Source organism: Chelon labrosus (genome assembly GCF_963514085.1).
Source record: "Chelon labrosus genome assembly, chromosome: 20".
Taxonomy (NCBI): domain Eukaryota; kingdom Metazoa; phylum Chordata; class Actinopteri; order Mugiliformes; family Mugilidae; genus Chelon; species Chelon labrosus.
The window spans coordinates 15960153-15979302 of NC_140353.1; the positions used below are offsets into that span (position 1 = coordinate 15960153).

General features: G+C 44.8%; 1 protein-coding gene across 2 annotated transcripts in view; it reads right to left on the reverse strand.

Annotated features, from left to right (window-relative positions):
* LOC311505501 (AT-rich interactive domain-containing protein 1B-like) overlaps positions 1-19150 on the reverse strand; it is a 181624-nt gene that overhangs the window by 113316 nt on the left and 49158 nt on the right. For both annotated transcript variants that reach the window (XM_084569105.1, XM_084569104.1), the window contains exon 4: positions 5437-5544. In XM_084569105.1, coding sequence (XP_084425231.1) covers positions 5437-5544 — 108 coding nt within the window. The remainder of the gene's footprint in view (positions 1-5436; positions 5545-19150) is intronic.

Genomic DNA, 19150 nt, shown 5'->3' on the forward strand with positions numbered 1-19150 from the left:
AGTGTCCTGCTTAAGGACACTTCAGCAGCTCAGATGCTTGACTATGCAGAGGTTTGAACTTGGATGTTCCAAGTCGACCGGCTTTTCTTCAGGGGATTTTATGTCATTATTTCAAACCCGATACCTAGCACTGAAAGCTAGCTTAATGACGAAATGATAGAGCAAACGCTAATGTAGCTACTCATCTCAAGCCTGCTCTTAGATGCATTTTAAAGCAGCTGCAAATGACTAGAAGCGCGACAGAATATGTGAATGAATTTTATTTCAAATATCATCACAGGTGAATTCTCCCGGTTCAAAAACGATTTTGATGATGTATGAAGATGAAAGAAACCCGGAGAAATTTCCCCCCGCGGATCAATTCCACTTCCTGTGCGCCTGTGTTTTCATGCTGTAGGGGAACAAATGGTAAGCCCCGGCGAAAACACATGTTCCCGGCTCTTGAGGATCAAAAAACCATTGCGTGTACATGAAACTGTGCGCGCGCTAAATGATTCATGAGGAGCAAACGAAAACACGGCCGCCGTACAAGCGGAAAAATAGCCTGTCTGCATTTTAGATGAAGTCGGGGGCCCTCTGACTCGCTGTGTCATGATATCTGGGTCTGCGGTGAAACAGGTGAAGGCACGGATTATGTGTGTGTGTGTGTGTGTGTGTGTGTGTGTGTGTGTCAAGTGGCGCGTTTCAGGAGCGTGGAAGGAAAAGCGCGAGTCTGATGCTAAAAACCCAACCGTATGGTAAGTCCTGAAATGCTGCGGAGGACCGACACATAAAAGCGAACACTGAATCAATCACTCCTACTCATATTAGGTCTACAGGTTTAAGACCAGCGTGACCATGACCATTCCCTATACCTCGGAGTGTGAAACTGGCTTCAGATTAGCTGTCCTATTCTCAGAGCCGCTACGTGCTCATAGCAGTGGCAGGGAGCTGCTGTGGCCTTCGGTGCTGCTGTCTGTTCTAAGAATAGGTAGCAGGGTCCAGAGAACATCTCGTCTCCCTGCCTTCCTCTCTCTCTCCCCCACATATACCCTCATCGTACTGCAAAGATACATCACATAAATACACAGAGAAATGTAGGCAGAGGCGACGTTCACATATAAGACATTCTTTGCCACTGTTCCCTTTAAATACATGCGGAATAATTTGTATGTAAATTAATCAGGCTGAATGTTTATTTCATATTTGAGATGTATTTTTTTTATTCCACGAGGGTCTCTTCCTCCTTTCCCCTCTTCTCTCTCTCTCTCTGCCATCACTCTTTTCCCTTCCTCTTCATCGCCGTTGTATTTCTTTGCTTTCTTGACTCCCTCTGCCTCCCTTTCTCCTCTCCTCCCCCCCGTGTGCACTAATGTGGAGGCTGAATCTAACCCTGCTGGATGACATTACTCTGTGCTGCCTGCTGGCCTGTCTGCCTGCCTGGGGACTCTAAAATAAAACCCAGCAGTAGGGAGAGCCGGAGTGAGAGCACATACTGTATAGGCAGCCTGACTGACATGCTCTGGCAGAGCACACACACACACGCATACACGCACGCACGTGGTGCGTGAAAGCGGCTCGGGGGGGACAGAATGTGCATCAAAGTATGTGCCGAATGTGTGTTTGCGAGCAAAGTGGTCCGCGTGTGTGGCTGTGGTGAGGGAGGGCGGAGGGGTGCAGGCTTCTCCAGCTGTGCCCTGTCAATCATTCATGACCTAACACTCAGAAAAAAACAGAGGAGGGCAAGGTGGACAGGAGTGAGAGGGAAGAGAGGCAGAGATAGTGTTTCTGAATTTCCCCCTTTGTCTGATGGAAAATAAGTCAAGGAGGGGCAAATGAGCACTGAAAGACATACAAGAACGTTTTTTTTTTTTTTTGTCCATGTCTCTGAGTGTCTATGTGAGTGTGTGTGTGTGTGTGTACTTGTGTGAATAACACACCACTGCCGGAACCCCATAGCCTGAATTCAACATCCCTCACCCTGAACAAGTGACAAAAAGATAACCACGTTTCACTTCATCGCTTCACGCCCTCTCTCTCTCTCTCACGCATTCTTTTTCTCATCCTGCTCTTCACCCTTTCTCCCCCGCTTCCTCACCTCACACCCCCTACTGCCCACCACCCCCCCACCCCGCCAGCTCTCACTCTGTCTTTCCACATGGCTGGCCATCCTCTCCCATGTCCCAGAGGATGGGAGGCTGTGTGCCAGCTTGGCAGGCTGTCAGGGGAACGCCGGAGAGCAGGGAACATGTAGTGACTGGAACGGGGGCAGCAGCGGGTTGGGGGGTGGGGAGGTGGGGGGGTGCAGTGGGTTTAAAAACCAGGCTCCTCACCTCACTGTGGCACTGGAGGAACTGGCCTGGCTTATCAATGTTAGGCAAAATATACAAATGGCTCTTACTCCTTTTTTTTCTTTTTTTTTTTAACCGCCACACGCTAAACACATCCCAGGTGGAAACAACAACCCCCGTGCCAATCATATAGTCCAGCCTTGACATATTGTCAGGAAGCAACACGTCTCCTTTTATTGACCTGTAATTGCCGCACGGGTCCTGGGGAAATCAGAGTCATTTTGAAAATGGCACAGAGAGAAGCACGATTCCATCAAGTTCCGCTACAGTCCAAGCTGTGATGTCTGATGTCAAAAAATACTTCTGTCTCAAGTTACTGCCCCTGGTTGGAAGTCCAAAATTGTACTTGAAATGAGAATACATCATAAAATCCAGACTGCAGACGGTTTACGGTGTAGAGAAAGACACTAAATGGTTAAAGGGTTTCATTATCAAGTTGCTCATGCTCCGGTGCTTAATTCCATATTTGCGTGGAACTGGATGAACAGGGTGAACCGGACTGAGGAGAGGCTGAAATCACTGCAAGTCATAATGCTAAATCCATATTGAAAAACAGGTCGTAAAATGCTAATGTTCATTTACAGTGACAGTCCAGAAAGACGAGTGGACAGTGTTAGCTGATGAAAAACAAGGTTCGCCTAATGATACAGAGACAGGAAAGCACCAGAATCCAAAGTTAATGTCACGCAACATCAACATCAGAACATACCAAAACTACATATACACCAATCAGGCACCTTTCTAATATTGTGTAGGTCTCCCTTGTGCCTCCAAAACAGTTGTGACTCATCAGAGAATGGACATGGGCCTTCTGAGGGTGTCCTGTGGTGTCTGGCAACAAGATGTTAGTGGGGGCCTATGGGTCCTTTGGGTTGAGGGGAGGGGCCTCTGTGGATCATCCCACAGATACTTGATCAGCTTGGGATCTAGTGAATTTGGAGGCCAGGTCAACACCTTGTGCTGTTTTTCATGTTTTTTTGAGTTGTTCCTAAACTGTTTTTGTGTGTGTGTCTGTGTCAGGCTGCATCCTGCTGGGGATGGCTGCTGCCATCAAGGAGTGTCATTGCTATGGGGTGGGGGTGTCTGGTCTGGTCTAGGTGGGTGGTACATGTCTAAGTAACATTCACATGAAAGCCAGGTCCAAAAGTTTCCCAGCAGAACATTGAATTGTCACAAGATGGTCAATGTTATTGACCTCTCCTGTCATAATGTTGTGGCTGATCGCAGTGTGACAATTAGAGGAGTGCTAATGCTAACAAGCAAACGTGCGGTGTTTGCTAGGTCTTCATGTAACAGGAGCATTAAAGTGATGGTGATTATATGTAACAGCAGCATTGGCGATACAGATGTAGTACAATGGATATGGAATACAAGGCCTTCTCTATCTCCAATACATTACATTTTAAAAGACCCAAGGGGCACTGTGACTTGCATTTGTGATAAGCTACTAAAGCACATTTCCCTTTGGTCTCCCTTCAAAAATCCCGCCACATCACACAGCCGACTCGTCCCAAAACAACAACATGACACTTTGCCGACCCGCGCTCCCTCCCTCCTGACAGAGAGAAAGGGGAGAAAAAAAAAAAAAAAAGATGACAGCAGCTTTAGATCTGACATCAAACGCCGGCGAGAGAGTGAGAAAGAGAGAGGGGAGAGAGAGAGAGAGAGAGAGAGAGAGAGAAAAAACGGTTACATCTCTGCCGTGACAGTTTGCTGGAAGAACCTGGCAAACGCCGAGCAATTTCTCTCTCTCCTTCTCTCCCTCCCTCTCTCTCACTCTCTCCCCTTCTATCTATCCATCTCTGCCTCTCTGTGTCTCTCCCTCTCATCAAAACTTGCCGCCGATTAGGATCTCGGCGAGCCGTGCGCTTTGGATGGGATGTGAAAACACACGGAGAACCCAAGGGGTAAAACGCCAGGATTAAAGTGGTGAGGGAATATGGGGTGATAGTGATGGCGGTTCAAATAGATCGGCCCCCACGACTGCAGTGGCTCCGCGCCTCGTCTTGCTCTCTCGCTACGGATTCACACATTGATACATCAAGGCCATTTCTCATTATAGCACGAAGGGGGGGTGGGGGGTGGGGGGGCTTTCATGATGCTACTTTAGAGAGAAAGACAGAGAGGGAGAGGGAGGGGGGTGTAACGAGTGTGGGAGAATGAAAATGAAAGAAAACAGGAGAAATGCCGAGATAAAGCGGAGTACATAGTATTAGTATGCTATGGAGGAAAAGAGAGAAAAGGAGGGAGCGTGTGTGTGTGTGAGAGTGTGTGTGTGTGTGTGTGTGTGCACGAGAAGTAACAGGAATCAGCGGTGATTTGAAACAAAGCAAAGTCAACCGTCAGTGTGTGCTGAGAGACGGAGGACGAGAAACGCACACGGACTTTGAAAGCACACGTATATGGAGAATATTATGGCTTAATTGGAGTTCATACACTTAATTTAGCTTTTCCTGCAGTTTATTCCCCCACTCCTGGGGCCGCTCCAAAGTATCTGGTAAATTAAACTGCGCACACCTCGAGCAGTGCCAATATTTGCGACCATTTGCAAATGTCTATTTATTCTATTCTTGAAAGTGCTGAGGAGCAGCGAGGAGAGGAATGATAGAGCAAGAAGGGATTAGTTTAGCCAAAATAAATAAATAAATAAATAAATAAAAGAAATTTATAGATTGGTCTGGTCTCACCATTTCTTCTCAATTACTCCTGTAGTCAACCTGCTTAACGATTTTCAGCTCGCCCCAAATGCCAAGATGCAGTGCACGCGGGTTTGTGCGTGTGTGTGTGTGTGTGTCTGCGTGGAGGGAGCGTCTGTGTCGATGCATATGCTTTTCTGGGCACGTGGGTGTATGTGTGAGCGCGTACGGTGCTTAGACCGCGGGATGATACATGCGGCCTTTTTGCCTTTGTCGCAAACGCCAGTCAAAACACAGACGTGAGCAGCGTCACACAAAGAGGCGGGTCATGAGGGAGGGCGGAGGAAGCTGATTGGACTAAAGGGCGTAACGCTGGGCGGAGCGCTGGAGAAAACAGGAAGCGGAGGAAGAAAGGAAGCCTAATATGTTTGCGGTCTGATCCGTGGTGGACACGACTGTCAATCACTCACCGGCAGACTGGAGGGGCGGTCCGGGGCGACGCCATCCACGTTGTTGGGCTTCCCAGAATTCCCTGGGGCGGGTCCCCTGATGTTGAAGCTCTCCTGCTGCTGGGCCTCCTAAAGAGAAAGACAGAGAGCGTATAATCAACACATAAGAAGCAATTTTACTTGTCTATATATATATATATATGTATGTATATTAATTTTATTTTATACACTCGTTGCGCTTTGCATTAAAAAAAAAATAATGTCCATGTGTGGATAACCGCTCTTTTGAGTTCTTTTTTCCTGCACCTGTACACAACTCAGGTTAATTATGAAACACCATCTACCTCCTTTACTTCGTATGCATGGAAATTACCACATTCAGAACAATGAAAGGTGTCCGGGCTAATTTCCAACTGTCTTGTTACAACACGCTGCATCCACGAACAGGTGAATAATTTCATGGTTCAGCTGTAAATAGAGCGCCTCCAGGACATATCTGCGACACCGCTTTGATACACACATTTTTTCCGAAACGTTCATGTATGTATATGCGCGTGAGAAAATAAAAACGCAGTGAGTCAACACATCTTCTGCGATGCTGATAGTGACATTGGCTCAGTTGCAGGGCATCCTTGAGCCGAAATCAGAAAGCACTTTTGGTGCTAAAGATTAATTACATCACAGATTAGGCATCTTCAGCAACACACTCTGCCGTGATGACAAGAGTCTAAAAAGCGCCGGAGAGAGATGAGGGAACGAATTGGACGGCTGAGTGTTTTTTTCAGGTTTGCAGGGCAGTAATAAAGACTCCCGGATTCCCAGTTAGATCAAGTCACAACACAAAGAGGCATGTTGCACGAGCAAACACGCAGACACTGTTGGAGTACATGCAGGCTGACAAACATCCAAACACGCACCCATCAGCACACCATACCCACCAATTCATTTCAACCAAATCCCGGCCTAACCACCCACTAATCCTCGAAACATACACACACACACACACGCCAATGCACACGCTCACAGTTCTATTGTTCAATCTAAGTCATTTTCTTTCCCTCTGTAATCACAAGCCTATCTAGTGTAAACCAATTTTCTCCCCATTGTCGGAGGTGTTGCCCTCTCCCTCTCCCTCCCCCTGTATCTCTCCCTCCTTCCCTCTCCCTCTTCTTTTCATTCACCACGAAGGTCGTTCCTCCATCATGTTAAGCGTCGGCAGCACAATGGCAACTTGTTAAAGAGCTCTGAGTGGAAGGATTAGTGATAACTGATCAGCGAGACGCGGCGAGAGATCACACGCGAGTGCTTGCACACACAAGCAGACGCAACATGCGCACACGTGAAATCCCCCGCGCGCGCGTCTTCAGGTTTGCACTTTCAAAATCCATTTTTCCCCGCAGTTTGATTTCTTATCTGTAGCGTGATTATACTGTAGTAGGTGGGCAATATTCCTGTCAGCTAGGTGATATAATTTTATAGCTGGAGATTATCCTGCACAGCAAGACACGTCTCACATGAAAACTGATCTATTATTAGAGCATTAACTGTGTAATAATTTGTGCATCCAGGGTAGGAACGATGTAGGAATGATACAGTACCTGTGTAGAGTTTTAGAAAATCTGATATCAAGTTCATTTCCTAAGGACATATATATATTTATATATAAGCATGACAGTTTGTATACTGTTGAAACGGCTAAACACACACTCACACACACAGACAAGTGAATGTATTCATCCAGGTAATGTAATGATGTTAAATGCCTCAGAGTTAGTAGCTTCAGATCCAAATTTCAATTATTAGCCAATTAAATTAGTGAAGGACTAATTAAAAACAGTTAAATTAAACATTTTTAAACACCCTAAAGTTCAGAGAAATGTCAGTAAAAGTGTTTAGTATATTCTATAATCACTGGGTGGATACAGTGCTGTTCTTTGCATTAAGCGAGCTCCTGCAGTGTCATCCTGTCTGAGCTGCTCCAGTAACAGTTTCTTTTGTTCTTATAAGGGATATTACATTCTGCCATGGAGGCCTCTCGTTATTTAATCTGCCGCAATGATAATAGATGGAGAATACTGGAATGTCAGCAACTTCAACATTATAGGAAAAATAAGATTACATCCTGCTCTCACGCTTTAATGTGTCTATTAGAGTTGTCAAAGTTAACGGGATAATAGCATGTTAACGCACAGTCCTATTAACTCCTCTAATTTCTTGACGCCCAATTAATGCTCACACGTTCTGTCATCTGACCCTTGCCCCGACCCTTTGGTTGGTAAATGAGGAAGCGGCGCAGCAGTAATGAAGCAAACCTCCTTGAGCAGAACAGGATAAAGAAACAGGTATTTTTAAACGGCAGGTTCAGCTTCAAAGCCGTGTCAGGTGGTCCTCTCAGCAAGAACAATGTCATCTGCGTTTACTGTTGATGTGAGTCTCAAAATTAGGGCTAGGCTTCTGGTATTGATTCATAAAATCCCTGGATGAATTTATTTTAGTACACGCCGTTTCCTGCATCCTCTCATTAGAAATCTCGCCGTGGTTGCGTAACAAGATTAGTCCACTTGTGAGGGAGATCCAAAACTTGGCAGACGTTCCAACTTTGAGAGCGGCGTCGGGTCTGAAAGCTGATGTGAGGCAGCATTTGGGATTTAAAAAGCATGTACGAGGACAGAGGCAAAGGCATATGAGAGATGTGGAAACTTGAAGTTAAATATTGTGGAAATACCACAAATCTTCAAAAGTCCAAAAGTGTTTGGAAACTGAAATATCTGTAAATGAACATATGTTTAATAGAATCAAATCAATTCAGGGAATCAGTAGCACACAGCTGAGAAGAGAGCCCTCCTCCCCCTCACCAAAGACACAGCACCCGAGGTAGTTTGCAACATGAATGTGCATAAATGTGCGCATTCATAAATGTGCATAATGCAACCATATTTGTCCACGCCCATGTCAACTATGAAAAACTTTAAGGTACATTTTGAACAGATAAAAACTGTGAAATTGATTTAAATATTTTATTCGACAGACTGCTTTTGCTACTTTTCTCTAACACGCCCATGTCAACTATGAAAAACTTTAAGGTACATTCTGAACAGATAAAAACTGTGAGATTAATTTAAATATTTAAATCGACAGACTGCTTTTGCTACTTTTCTCTAACACTGACCAAATCACGAGGAGAAGTTTATTTATTATGTTCCTCTCACTAGAAATTTTTACTCATAGGAAGTCACTACAAAAGCGATGCAGTTATTTAAAAAAAGAAACTGAAGGCCATACTTACTGATTTCTAAACAGCTGTCAAGTCATTTGTATATCTGTTGATCTACTTTTTTTCCATTCACTTCCTTTTAATTTAATTTCTCACAAGGTACATGCAAATAACTAAACACTAAAAATAATAATAGTTTTTTATCTGCGCAAGTTCAAGGATTTCAGTGCACTCGCTGCTTTGAGGGAACTTCTACAAGCCGATACCTTTAATAACACTTGTGTTCATTTTAATTTGCGTGTTTGTGAACTGTATTCTGTGTGTGTGTGTTGTACAAGAGAAATTTGTTCTCTTTTCTCATAAAGATCTTGATCTCACTTAGACTTCCGGAGTAACACAGATTTTAATTTCAAACAATAAACAAAAAAAACCGCTCAGACGAATAAATCTGAATGCGAAGTAATAATCGTGCCGCGACAGCTCCCTTATTCCAACCATAGCTTAAAGCCCCAAAACTAGCAACACCCCTCCAAACCACGTCGAAAAAAGCCAGAGGGGAAACCCTGTCACACCCAGACGCGGTTCACTCGCTGGATCACTTATCATCCCAGAGGTGGGTGTGTGCAGAGAGACACTTAACAACAGGACCACCGCAAAGAACAGAGGTGCTATTTTAAAAACAAAGCTAGCTGTCTTGTCAGGGCCTTGGGCAAGCCATGTGTTTGGGTGTGTGCGTGTGTGTGTGTAGGAAAGAAGGGGTGCTGGATGCACGCCAATCGTCGGGCTTCTATTACGTGGTCTGGATTGCTTTGTTTAACACAGAAACCCATTTTAGATGCAAATGCACCTCCGCAGGTAAATAAAGGCCTGGAGAAGGAGGGAGGAGGAGCGGCGGTGGTGGGAGGAGGAGGAGGAGGAGGAGGAGAAAAAGACGAAGAAGAGAGGAGGAAATGTGTGGCGGCTTTCTGATAGGTGGACGCACACACGCGCGGTTTAGCTCACGGACAAAAATGCACACAGTCGCACACGCAGTGAATCGAGAGGACAAGAGTGGCTGCTGACCCAAGTCCAATATTTACTCAGGCATGAGTCTGCGTGTGCGTGCGTGTTTGTGTATACTCGGGAGGGGATTTCTGTTTTAAGTGGGTCAAAGTGAGGTGAGCTTCATACTACTGTTTACACTCAACGTTCTTACATCATTACTGTCAGCTGTTAAACGGACGGAGAGGGCGAGGGCGCAAAGAGAGCTGAGGGAGAAATACAGAAGATGCAAAAGAAACAGGAGGACAAATGGCGGAGAAGCTTTGAGAAAGAGGAAAGATGAAGAGAGCAGGTTAGGGGGGGAAAAAAAAGACCAGAAAAAGTGCGAGCGAGGGAACATCAGAGGCAAATGAAGGAGTGCTGCGAGTGCATCCTTTCATTTGAGTTTTTTTTTTTTTTTCCAGTCCATTGTCTCAAAATCCCATTTCCCAGCTAATTTAGAAGCTTCTAAAATACACTCCACTCCATACCTTAAGCCTAAGGCCACAGCTAATCCTGTCTTCACACGCGCACACACACACACACACACACTCGCAGACACACAGACACGCTCATTCATCCTCCGTGCTTTTGAAAAGACTTCATCTTGGCATAGTAGAAACGAATGAAGGATATTGAAGGAAAGCGTTTGAAGTACATGAGGGAACGCAGGAATCAAACTGTGAGTTAAATGCTATTAGACAGCTGTGTGGAGAGGCAGTGTAATATTAGATTTGATTGAATAGATGACTGCTGAATGTGGTGTAATATATAGAGCCGGAGAGGCTTTATGCGCACGTAAATCAATATTGCAGCACCACCTTAATCCCAGCCACTCAGAAACGGGAGTCAGCGTGTGAAAATGTGTCGCTGTTGCACGCCGCCGATTGTTTTGGAATATGAGACTCGCGTGTTTGAGCAGTCCGGCATGTCATTTAATCTTTTTGCACTGTGGCATCACATTGTCTGCTCGTTGTATACTGTTTATCCCAGCAGGGAAATTCTCAGGACAGACTGTGCTATGGAAAATTTTGTCTTTCAGCGGTCGAGGCCACAATGAGCAATCATGACATGTGGTGAATTTTACACTTTTTCTTTTGGCCTCCGGTTAATTTGAGAATGTTGTTCTGGGGCTTTTTGGTTGGTTGCACTCCATACTTTCTCAACATTCAAGCAGAGAGTCGGGAGAAATGTTGCCTCGCTTTGCTTGTACGTGTTTGATTGCCTGTCTTGAAAAAAAACAAAAAACAAAACCGAAAACAGAAGCAATGAAACTGGCACGCCAGCAAGCAAGCAAGCACATTTGATGCCGCCGCTTGACACTACACAGCCATTAAGTTAAACTGATTTTGACTGACAGCTGTCTTGATTTCTGTTATTTTTAACACTGAGGAAAATACTTAAACTTTTTTTTTTTTTTTTTTTTGTCATTTTGTTTAAACATGCCTGCAATTTCAATCTTCTTTGCAAAGATTTCTGCTCTGGATGCGCTTTCAAACTTGCGGAGTTGTTGTCATGCAGCTGCAGTACATGAAGTTTCCTGCTCGATTCTGATTGGTTTGCTTTTCTATACCGTCAAGAGGATTCTCCGTCATCTCTTCAAGTGCTTTTTCTTTACTTACATTTTGCTCCAACCTTCCTTCAGCATTAGCTTTCCTGTCACTTTCCTAAGGCCCGTCCACATATAAAACGTTTCACTGCCGAGAGTTGGTCTCCAGTGGACGTGCCAGGCTTTGATTGCCCCCTTGTATATTTCCCACCCCAAATGTTTCCAAGGGAAACAAGCAGAACACAAAAATATTGCTTGTGTACGAACGTAGCTAGCTCTTCTTGCCCTCACCGCTCTCTATCTGAAAATAATAACAGGGCCACCGATATCGCCACTCCATCTGGGTTCACCCAACGCTCAAAGCCGGCCATCGGCATGGTGAACTGGGTAGTAGGAGCCAAAGTCGTGGATGGTGTTTCCTAGTAATAACTGTCGAACGCCCATAAAATTAGTTCAACTCGGTACCCACCTGGTGTCACTAGAGATGTTTTGGGCCTATTAATTCCACGGTCTCTTGTCGCTGCTAGTCTCTTCCTGTGCATACGCCTCATCAGTCTTTGCATCCCCCTGCCTTCTTCACTCTCTTCTTCATCTCTCTCTGTCCACACTGCCATTATTCTTTCATTTCCTTCACACCTCTTACGTCCTTCCTGCTATTTCCAAATTTCTTTTGTTCTATCCATCAACTTTCTCCTCCTCCTCCTATCTGCTCCCCCCACTCCCCTCTGCGTCTCCATCCGATTTCCAATTCTCACCCCTTCCTCCACCCTGCTTCATCAATACCCCTGGTCTCCACTGCTCTTCTCATGACTAGCAAATGAATTAGTCATCCCCCTTCTGTTCCCCTGCACCATTGGCAGATGCACATCTCCACAAAATCTGACGCTAATGCCATTAATATTCATTAAAAATTAAGCTTAATTACGCGTCTTTAGGAGAGAGGCCCCAGCTCCCGCAGCACACGCTGCCTTGCCATACACGCCGTGGACACCGGTGCATTTGGCCGCCTCCTCTGACCACATTATACCAAGGACACTTGCACACATTCAGATGTACAGGGTCAGTCCCTGGGACAAGACACTGTAATGAAAAGGTCAAACGGGGGTAAAAAGTAATGCAGTTTGTTCCCACTGTACTTTCTCAAATGCCTTTATGTGCCCTGCTCCCCGCCACTAATGACTATTGAAGGCAGTATATTTTAACTTTCATTAGGCTGAGCTGTTAACAAAGGACAGGCTGTTAAAAAACGAATGGTCTGAAGAAAAGAAAAAAAAACATAACAGTCGTACAAAAAGCTTCTACGCATCAGGGGGGAGGCGGGGGGTGGGGGGGGGAAGCAGGACATCCATATTCAACACCCTGCGTTCACACACGGTTCAGACTTGCAGATACGCGCACATGCTCACACCAATCAGACTGACTGAACCATAATTGAAGCAACAATCAGCAGAGAGTGTGAACTACATGGTGCTCAGAAAAACGTGACAAATCAGTGTTTGGCTATATATCGCTCTCTTCTTTCGTGCTTTCTACAGCTTTTCATCCATTTCAAGTGCAAAACGCCGCCTTCAGATTATTTCATATATGTTATAAATGTGTAAGAGGGCATTCCTACTGCCGTCACGGCATGTAAATGATGGGCCTTTATTCCAGGGTACAGCCTATTATTACCATCATCAGGGTAAGGTGACCATTAGAATGGAAATAACTGCCGGGACGCCTGCCATATATCGGTAAGCAGTGTATACGCGCGTGTGTGTCCGTGTGTATCCAGCCTATCTTAATAGGTCCATTTGTAGCGGGGCCTGTTCCAGTGCCGTGTCCTTCAGATTGGATTCTATCTCAGAAATCCCCCTGACCTTTAGCACAAAGAGACTACAAGAGAGGACCAGAGCTCCGACACAGGACACACACACACAGCTCATACGCACACACAGCCACAATCAGGCGTTCATTCTTGCCCATATAAAGAGGAAGACGCGCAGACACAGAAAGGCACAAACATGCACAACAAACACACCAGTACACGCGGCGGTATGTGCGCCGGCCTCCCCCTTAGGGATGATGTCAGATGAAGCTAACAGCGTTAGCCGCAGATGCCGTTGCCAGGGCTTTCATTCTTATTTCTCTACCCATCCTAATCAAATAAGAGCCTGTCTTTGTACCATCTTCACTTCACACACTCTTTGGAAGTCCCTGTCACCACCACCTCCAACCGCCCATTCACTTCAATTGCTTTGGCTCACAGTTAAAGAGGACATCCACCCAAACCGTTGCACACCCACATGACTTTTGCTAAAGCACAGAAAAACGATAGCAGTGTGTTCGCGTGCTCGACTTTGACTGTGACATTATTTCTTTTTCTTTTTTTTTTTTTGTGTTTGCGTGCGTGTGTGTTTTCTCTTTCTCTCTCTGTGTCTGTGAAGTCTGTATCCAGGAACAAATGTAGCGGCATTTCCTAACAAATGGCAGCTAAATGAGGCCCCTAGGGTGCTGTGCCGCTAACTACCGGCCCCCTTTTTTTTTCTGAGCCATTATGATTGTCCTAACCGTTCCAAAAACACCTCTCCCGTTCTTGTTCATTTGCATTTGAATTGCAGCTCGGCTGTACAAAAACAAACATAAATCAAAAAAGGGAAAAAAGGGAGAAGGAGAAAAAAAAAAAACAGTGGCGGATTCTGGCCGAGCAATTAGCGAGTGTCAGTCAATGCGAGGGTAAAAAACACACTAAATTAAAAACATTGTCTCAAACACTTGCAGACACACTATCACACACGTTCATGTGTGTGTGGGGGGGGGGGACTGACATACTGTATACTGTTTATGTATATATATATTTTTCTTTTTCAATTTTATCATTTAGTTTTTGCCTGAAAACTCATCAAGCTTAAGTGCTCGTCAGCGGCGGCCAATCAGAGCGTGGCAGGCCCAGGGTTGCCGTGGCGATACGCGGGGACATTTAGAGGACTCCGATAAACTCTGCCATTTAAAAGGTTATGACAATTAACGCGGCTCTCCGCAAATTACCACTGCCAGACCTTTACCCACGGACGTCTCTCTCTCCCTCTTATCACCTCGCGCCCAGCCTCCCTCTCTTCCTCTCTCTCTCTCTCTCTACCTCCTCCTCCTCCTCCTCTCTATCTCGCCATATGCCCTCCATTTCCGCAGCCTATCCTCCCTCACTCCCTCCCTCTTTCTGTCCACCCCCTTCCAGCCAGCAGCACTTTTATTATCCGGTTAATTAACAGAGTTCTTCACTTAATATTCAAATGGTGACCAATTAATGACATTGAACTTTGGGTGCCCAACCCACCTACCCATCCACACGCCATGGCCCCCCAACCACACACACCTTTGCTTCAGCTCTCACCGCATCCTATTGACACTCTCTCTTCACACACACACACACTCTCCTCCGTGTCTCATTTCCTCCGTTTTGTCCCCACCATCACCAAGGTGAGCTCCTATTTCCGTGTGATTGAAAGTGTGTGTGTGTGTGAGGAGGGGCGGCCGTGGCGACTGAGGCAGCGGAGCAAGTATACAGCAAGGGGGTAATAAAGCCAGGGGGCCAGGCTGCAGAAAGGCACGATGGCCTTTTAATTAACCTGGTGTGATTAAAAGCGGGGGTGGTGGAGGGTGGGGTGGGGTGGGGGGGGGCATGCTGCTGCAGCCGGTTGGGCGCAGAGAGGTGACAGACAGGAAATAGGAAATGACAGACTGGAGGTAGTGAACATTAGGCCCACACTGGCGTACCAGCATGTGGCCATTATATAGTTTCTATAGAGCCTTCAACAGGGGAAATATGATACATAATTTCACATTTAACGTAACTGGAAAGGAGAGTACAGTTACAAAACTAATAATGCGATCACACCTAGACTGAACTCTTAAGGTTCATTTAAGGTACTGCAGGACAAAGACGCCGTAACCGACGCACGTAGCCAACGCTGGTGCGAGCCATTTATACTTGCGCCCGTCAGTCTGACTTGCTCTGTAACAACACCACCCAAACACTAGTTGGCGGTGTGTCTTTTTTGCCTGTTGGGTTAATTTTTGTTTCTACTTCCTGCTTCACTTTCAACAATGGAGACTGAAAACTTTGCAAAAATTTCGGCAAAGACGAGTCCTAGAATAGTTTGTATCTCCGAATGTCCTCAGTTAACCTTTCCTCAGTGTGCTCCATCTTCATTGATCCAAAACTATCAGTTTGAAAATTGCGCAGATGAAGCAGCCAGAAATATTCAAGAGGAAATAGGCTACCGCCAAGTGGACCAATCACAGTTATTGAGGTCTGCTTCACCGCGGCACGTAGTTACATTTCTGGGGACGTGCACGTCAGCTATGGTGCTAGGATCTGCATAGGGGTCTGTGCTGTCGCTGTAGCTATGGCGTCAAATTGACGCAGAAGCCTAAAGCGCTTATTAGTCATATTTTTTAGGCAATACACTATTATACTATCAAAAGCTTCAAACAGCTACTAAATGATAGCCTGAAAACCAGCCCAAAGTTCATCTGCCCAAAACATTTTAGAGGGGGAGCTTTGGTCAGAAAATGTGCCGGGCTAATCAGATCATTTGAATGGACTTCTTGTGGTGATGGAGAAAGGAGTAACAGTGACGTAGTCATACCTGCCATCTGAGGTGTCGTTGAGTTGATGAACAAAACCTGATCCTGATCTGTGCCGTTTTATATATTGTTCTGTTCAGTTACTGTTCTGTATCTTGCTCAGTCTTGTCCTCGTGAGCTGTCAGTGTGGATACGTGTGCACCAGATAACTAAGTGATAGCGGCTATTTATTAGTCAGAGATTTTACAAAAGAAAAAAATATATAGTAGTAAAGAACCACTTCTTCCAATAGACCCTTTTGAAATAGAAATACTGTAGTAAGCTGTATAGGTATTGATTTTAGATCTTAGTAGTAGTAATAGTGTAAATTCAAATACTCTTGGGTATATAAACCCAAAAGTCTGGACGGCAGCACAAACACATAATGTTAGCGAGCACATAACACACAGCACATAATGCCTGGAGGAAGAACTACTGAGCCAATCAAATTGTTTGGGGTGGGCTTTAGAAGCAAAGAAACAACAAATGCCCAGACTCTGCTATTGCGTCTGTTGTAAAAGATATTGACAACGGTATAACTTTAAAGGTTAACAGCGAATTGAGGCATCTGTCAAAAAGCATACATCACTTCATTTTTGGCTCTGTTTGGTTGTTGGGCAATCCAATTGCGTGCAGAGTCTTTTATCGGTTGAAACACGCTCCATAATCAAATCCAAACGGAGTATTGTCAGACCCATATATGGAAAGATATACTCCAGGCTAACTAATGATGAGATTGTTCTGTCAGAACGGATTTCCATACGAGAAACATCTGTCTAACATCTGTATGTTGCAATTGTGCACAGTATTTAGACTTGGTGAACATTTTACGTTAACTGTATCTTAAATGACTCATTGTAGACAACAAAAATAAAATACACAATAAAATAAAATTAAAATAAAAAAAATTATACTATGAAAGCAAGGGGGCGATTTTTCCTTGTTTACAAAATGTTGACATTTTAGAAAAATGTTTTACAGTAAAACTTTTCAGTGTTATGTCACCTAAATACAGCACATACTGCACATGCAGCAGCTACTATCATTTCAAATAAAAGGAAAAGTTAGTTCGTATTTAAAGGATTTTTTTTTGTCAGGTGACACCTGTACAGAATGTGCACATCGCGCCTCAAGAGTCCCTCTTAGAATTCAACCCAATGAATCGGCTGCCTTCCACGTAGGCCCCTGTAAAGTGAGCGTGTCTCCTCCAATCAGCTGAGAGTTCATCTATGCCAAAGCAGCGCTCCCCAGAGCCTACTCTCCGACAGGAAGAGGAAATAGTTAGAGTCAATAGAGGAACTGGGATCGGTTTCAATAAGGAGAGTGGATAGGTGGCTTTTACTATGGGGAGTAAATGTAAAAGGGATTGACTTCCTTCCTCAAAGAGCACAAGTAAAATTCAGACAGCTCTACTGCTCACTCAAACGTCGCCATACGGCTTAAATGTTACCAAAAGAAGGCGAGGCTATATTCTGATGCATGTAATTGCTCTGTAAACATCAGCGTAGCACAGTGTTTCTTAGTGAAACATTAAATAGCGCGCGCTCTGTGGAATAGCTGATCAAAGCCAGTACCATGTTCTCACAACATTATGAGTTTGAGTCTGGCAGTTGGCCAATGGTGCGTTTCACCTCCTCTCTCTCTCTCTCTCCTCAGTCTACCCTGTGACAGTCTGCTGTATACTACCCAATAAAGCAAACAAGCCATAAAAAATTATCCCCAAATTCCTCAAATTATAGTTCTCTCATTTCCGTTTTTATGAGGCAGGATGTATTCGACGAAATATCAAGCACTTCATCTGCTCTGCGTCAAGTGGAATACGGCCGGCGAGAGAAAGAAAGGGCGCCGGTACTCTCTCTCAGTTTAAGCGATTTGTCTCACACCGCAACGGATCCAGACCAAAACCATTAGGGTCACGACGTTTAAAGGGTCTTTTCAAACAATACATCCAGGAGAGTGGATGGTAGTCAGTGGGTTTAAAATAAAAAACAAACATTGTGAAGCAGTAATTTTTGTTGCAGTTTAACTGTAGCGAGAATTGATCCCACAGCGTTTTGGTGGAAAGCAGCACATGGAAATAATAAACCAAGGTAAAAAATGGCACAGTGCAACTCACTATTTAAAAATAAGGAAGGCATTCAAAATCCGCCAGCAAACCACCCACATTTATTTTTTTTTTTCAAAGCTTACATCTTCCCTGATGTTACATATATTTCTACTTTTTTTTTTTGTATCAGCCTTGATGACTTCAAAATGTCTTTTTAGCCCGCTTTGCTCCTCGCAATCAGATGAGGTCACAGCAGTGCAATAGACTCAAAGAAAGGCGGCATTTTCCCTTCGATTTGTTACAAAACCAGCTAATAGCGGTCGGTTGCAGAGCAAATTCCGTGTCAAAGGCAGCTGGAATGGTTCCATCAACTGGAGGATGTCCTCTGGCTAGGGTTAATGGGAGTGGAGTGGGGGGAAAGGAACTGCGGAGAGTGCCGGAAGAACAAAATAAAGAACTTTTCAGCTTGGATTTCTCAGAGTAATGCGGGGTCAAAAAACAGGGGTCAGAGCCACAATGACATCCTAATCTGCCGTGCGCTGGCAATTGTGCGTGCGTGTGTGTGCGTGTAATCCGTTCTGCGCGCCTCGCATCATGTCTCATTTCAGCCCAGAATCACAGACAAAGGTCACGGTTTGACCTTTTCACAGCTCAGAATTGCTGCGGCACACTCGGCTGATTAGTGTACACACAGGCACACACACACACACACACACACACGTCCACGTACAAAAACTGATAGGAAGGCACACCATCGCTCAGGAAAAGGAAAATGAAAGTAATACAGCACTGAGCTGAAAGCACACCAAATCTTCTATTTGTAATCTTGGCCGAGTGCACTGTGTACGTTCAATTTCCAAACATGTTTACCTCTTGGATCCAAAATCAAAGACGGAGACTGAGTTTCTTTGTTATTCAAAATTATTCTGGTATTTTCTGCTGTTTATTTCCCTCTCTAAACTCCTCTCTCAATCGATGGACAATTAACTTTGTCTTAATGCCACCACACAGGCTTGTTTTTGTTGTGTGTGTGAAATGTCATGGTGTTTAATGGTCAATATTGTGTATTTGCTGTAATTACTTCAACATAAACCGATCAGGCATAACATTATGACCACCTTCCTAATATTGCGTAGGTCTCCCTTGTGCCTCCAAAACAGCTGTGACTCATCAGAGAATGGACATGGGCCTCAGTGGATCAGGCTTGTTCCAGTGCATCCCACAGATACTTGATCAGTTTGGGATCTAGGGAATTTCGAGGTCAGATCAACACCTTGTGCTGTTCTTCATGTTTTTTTTT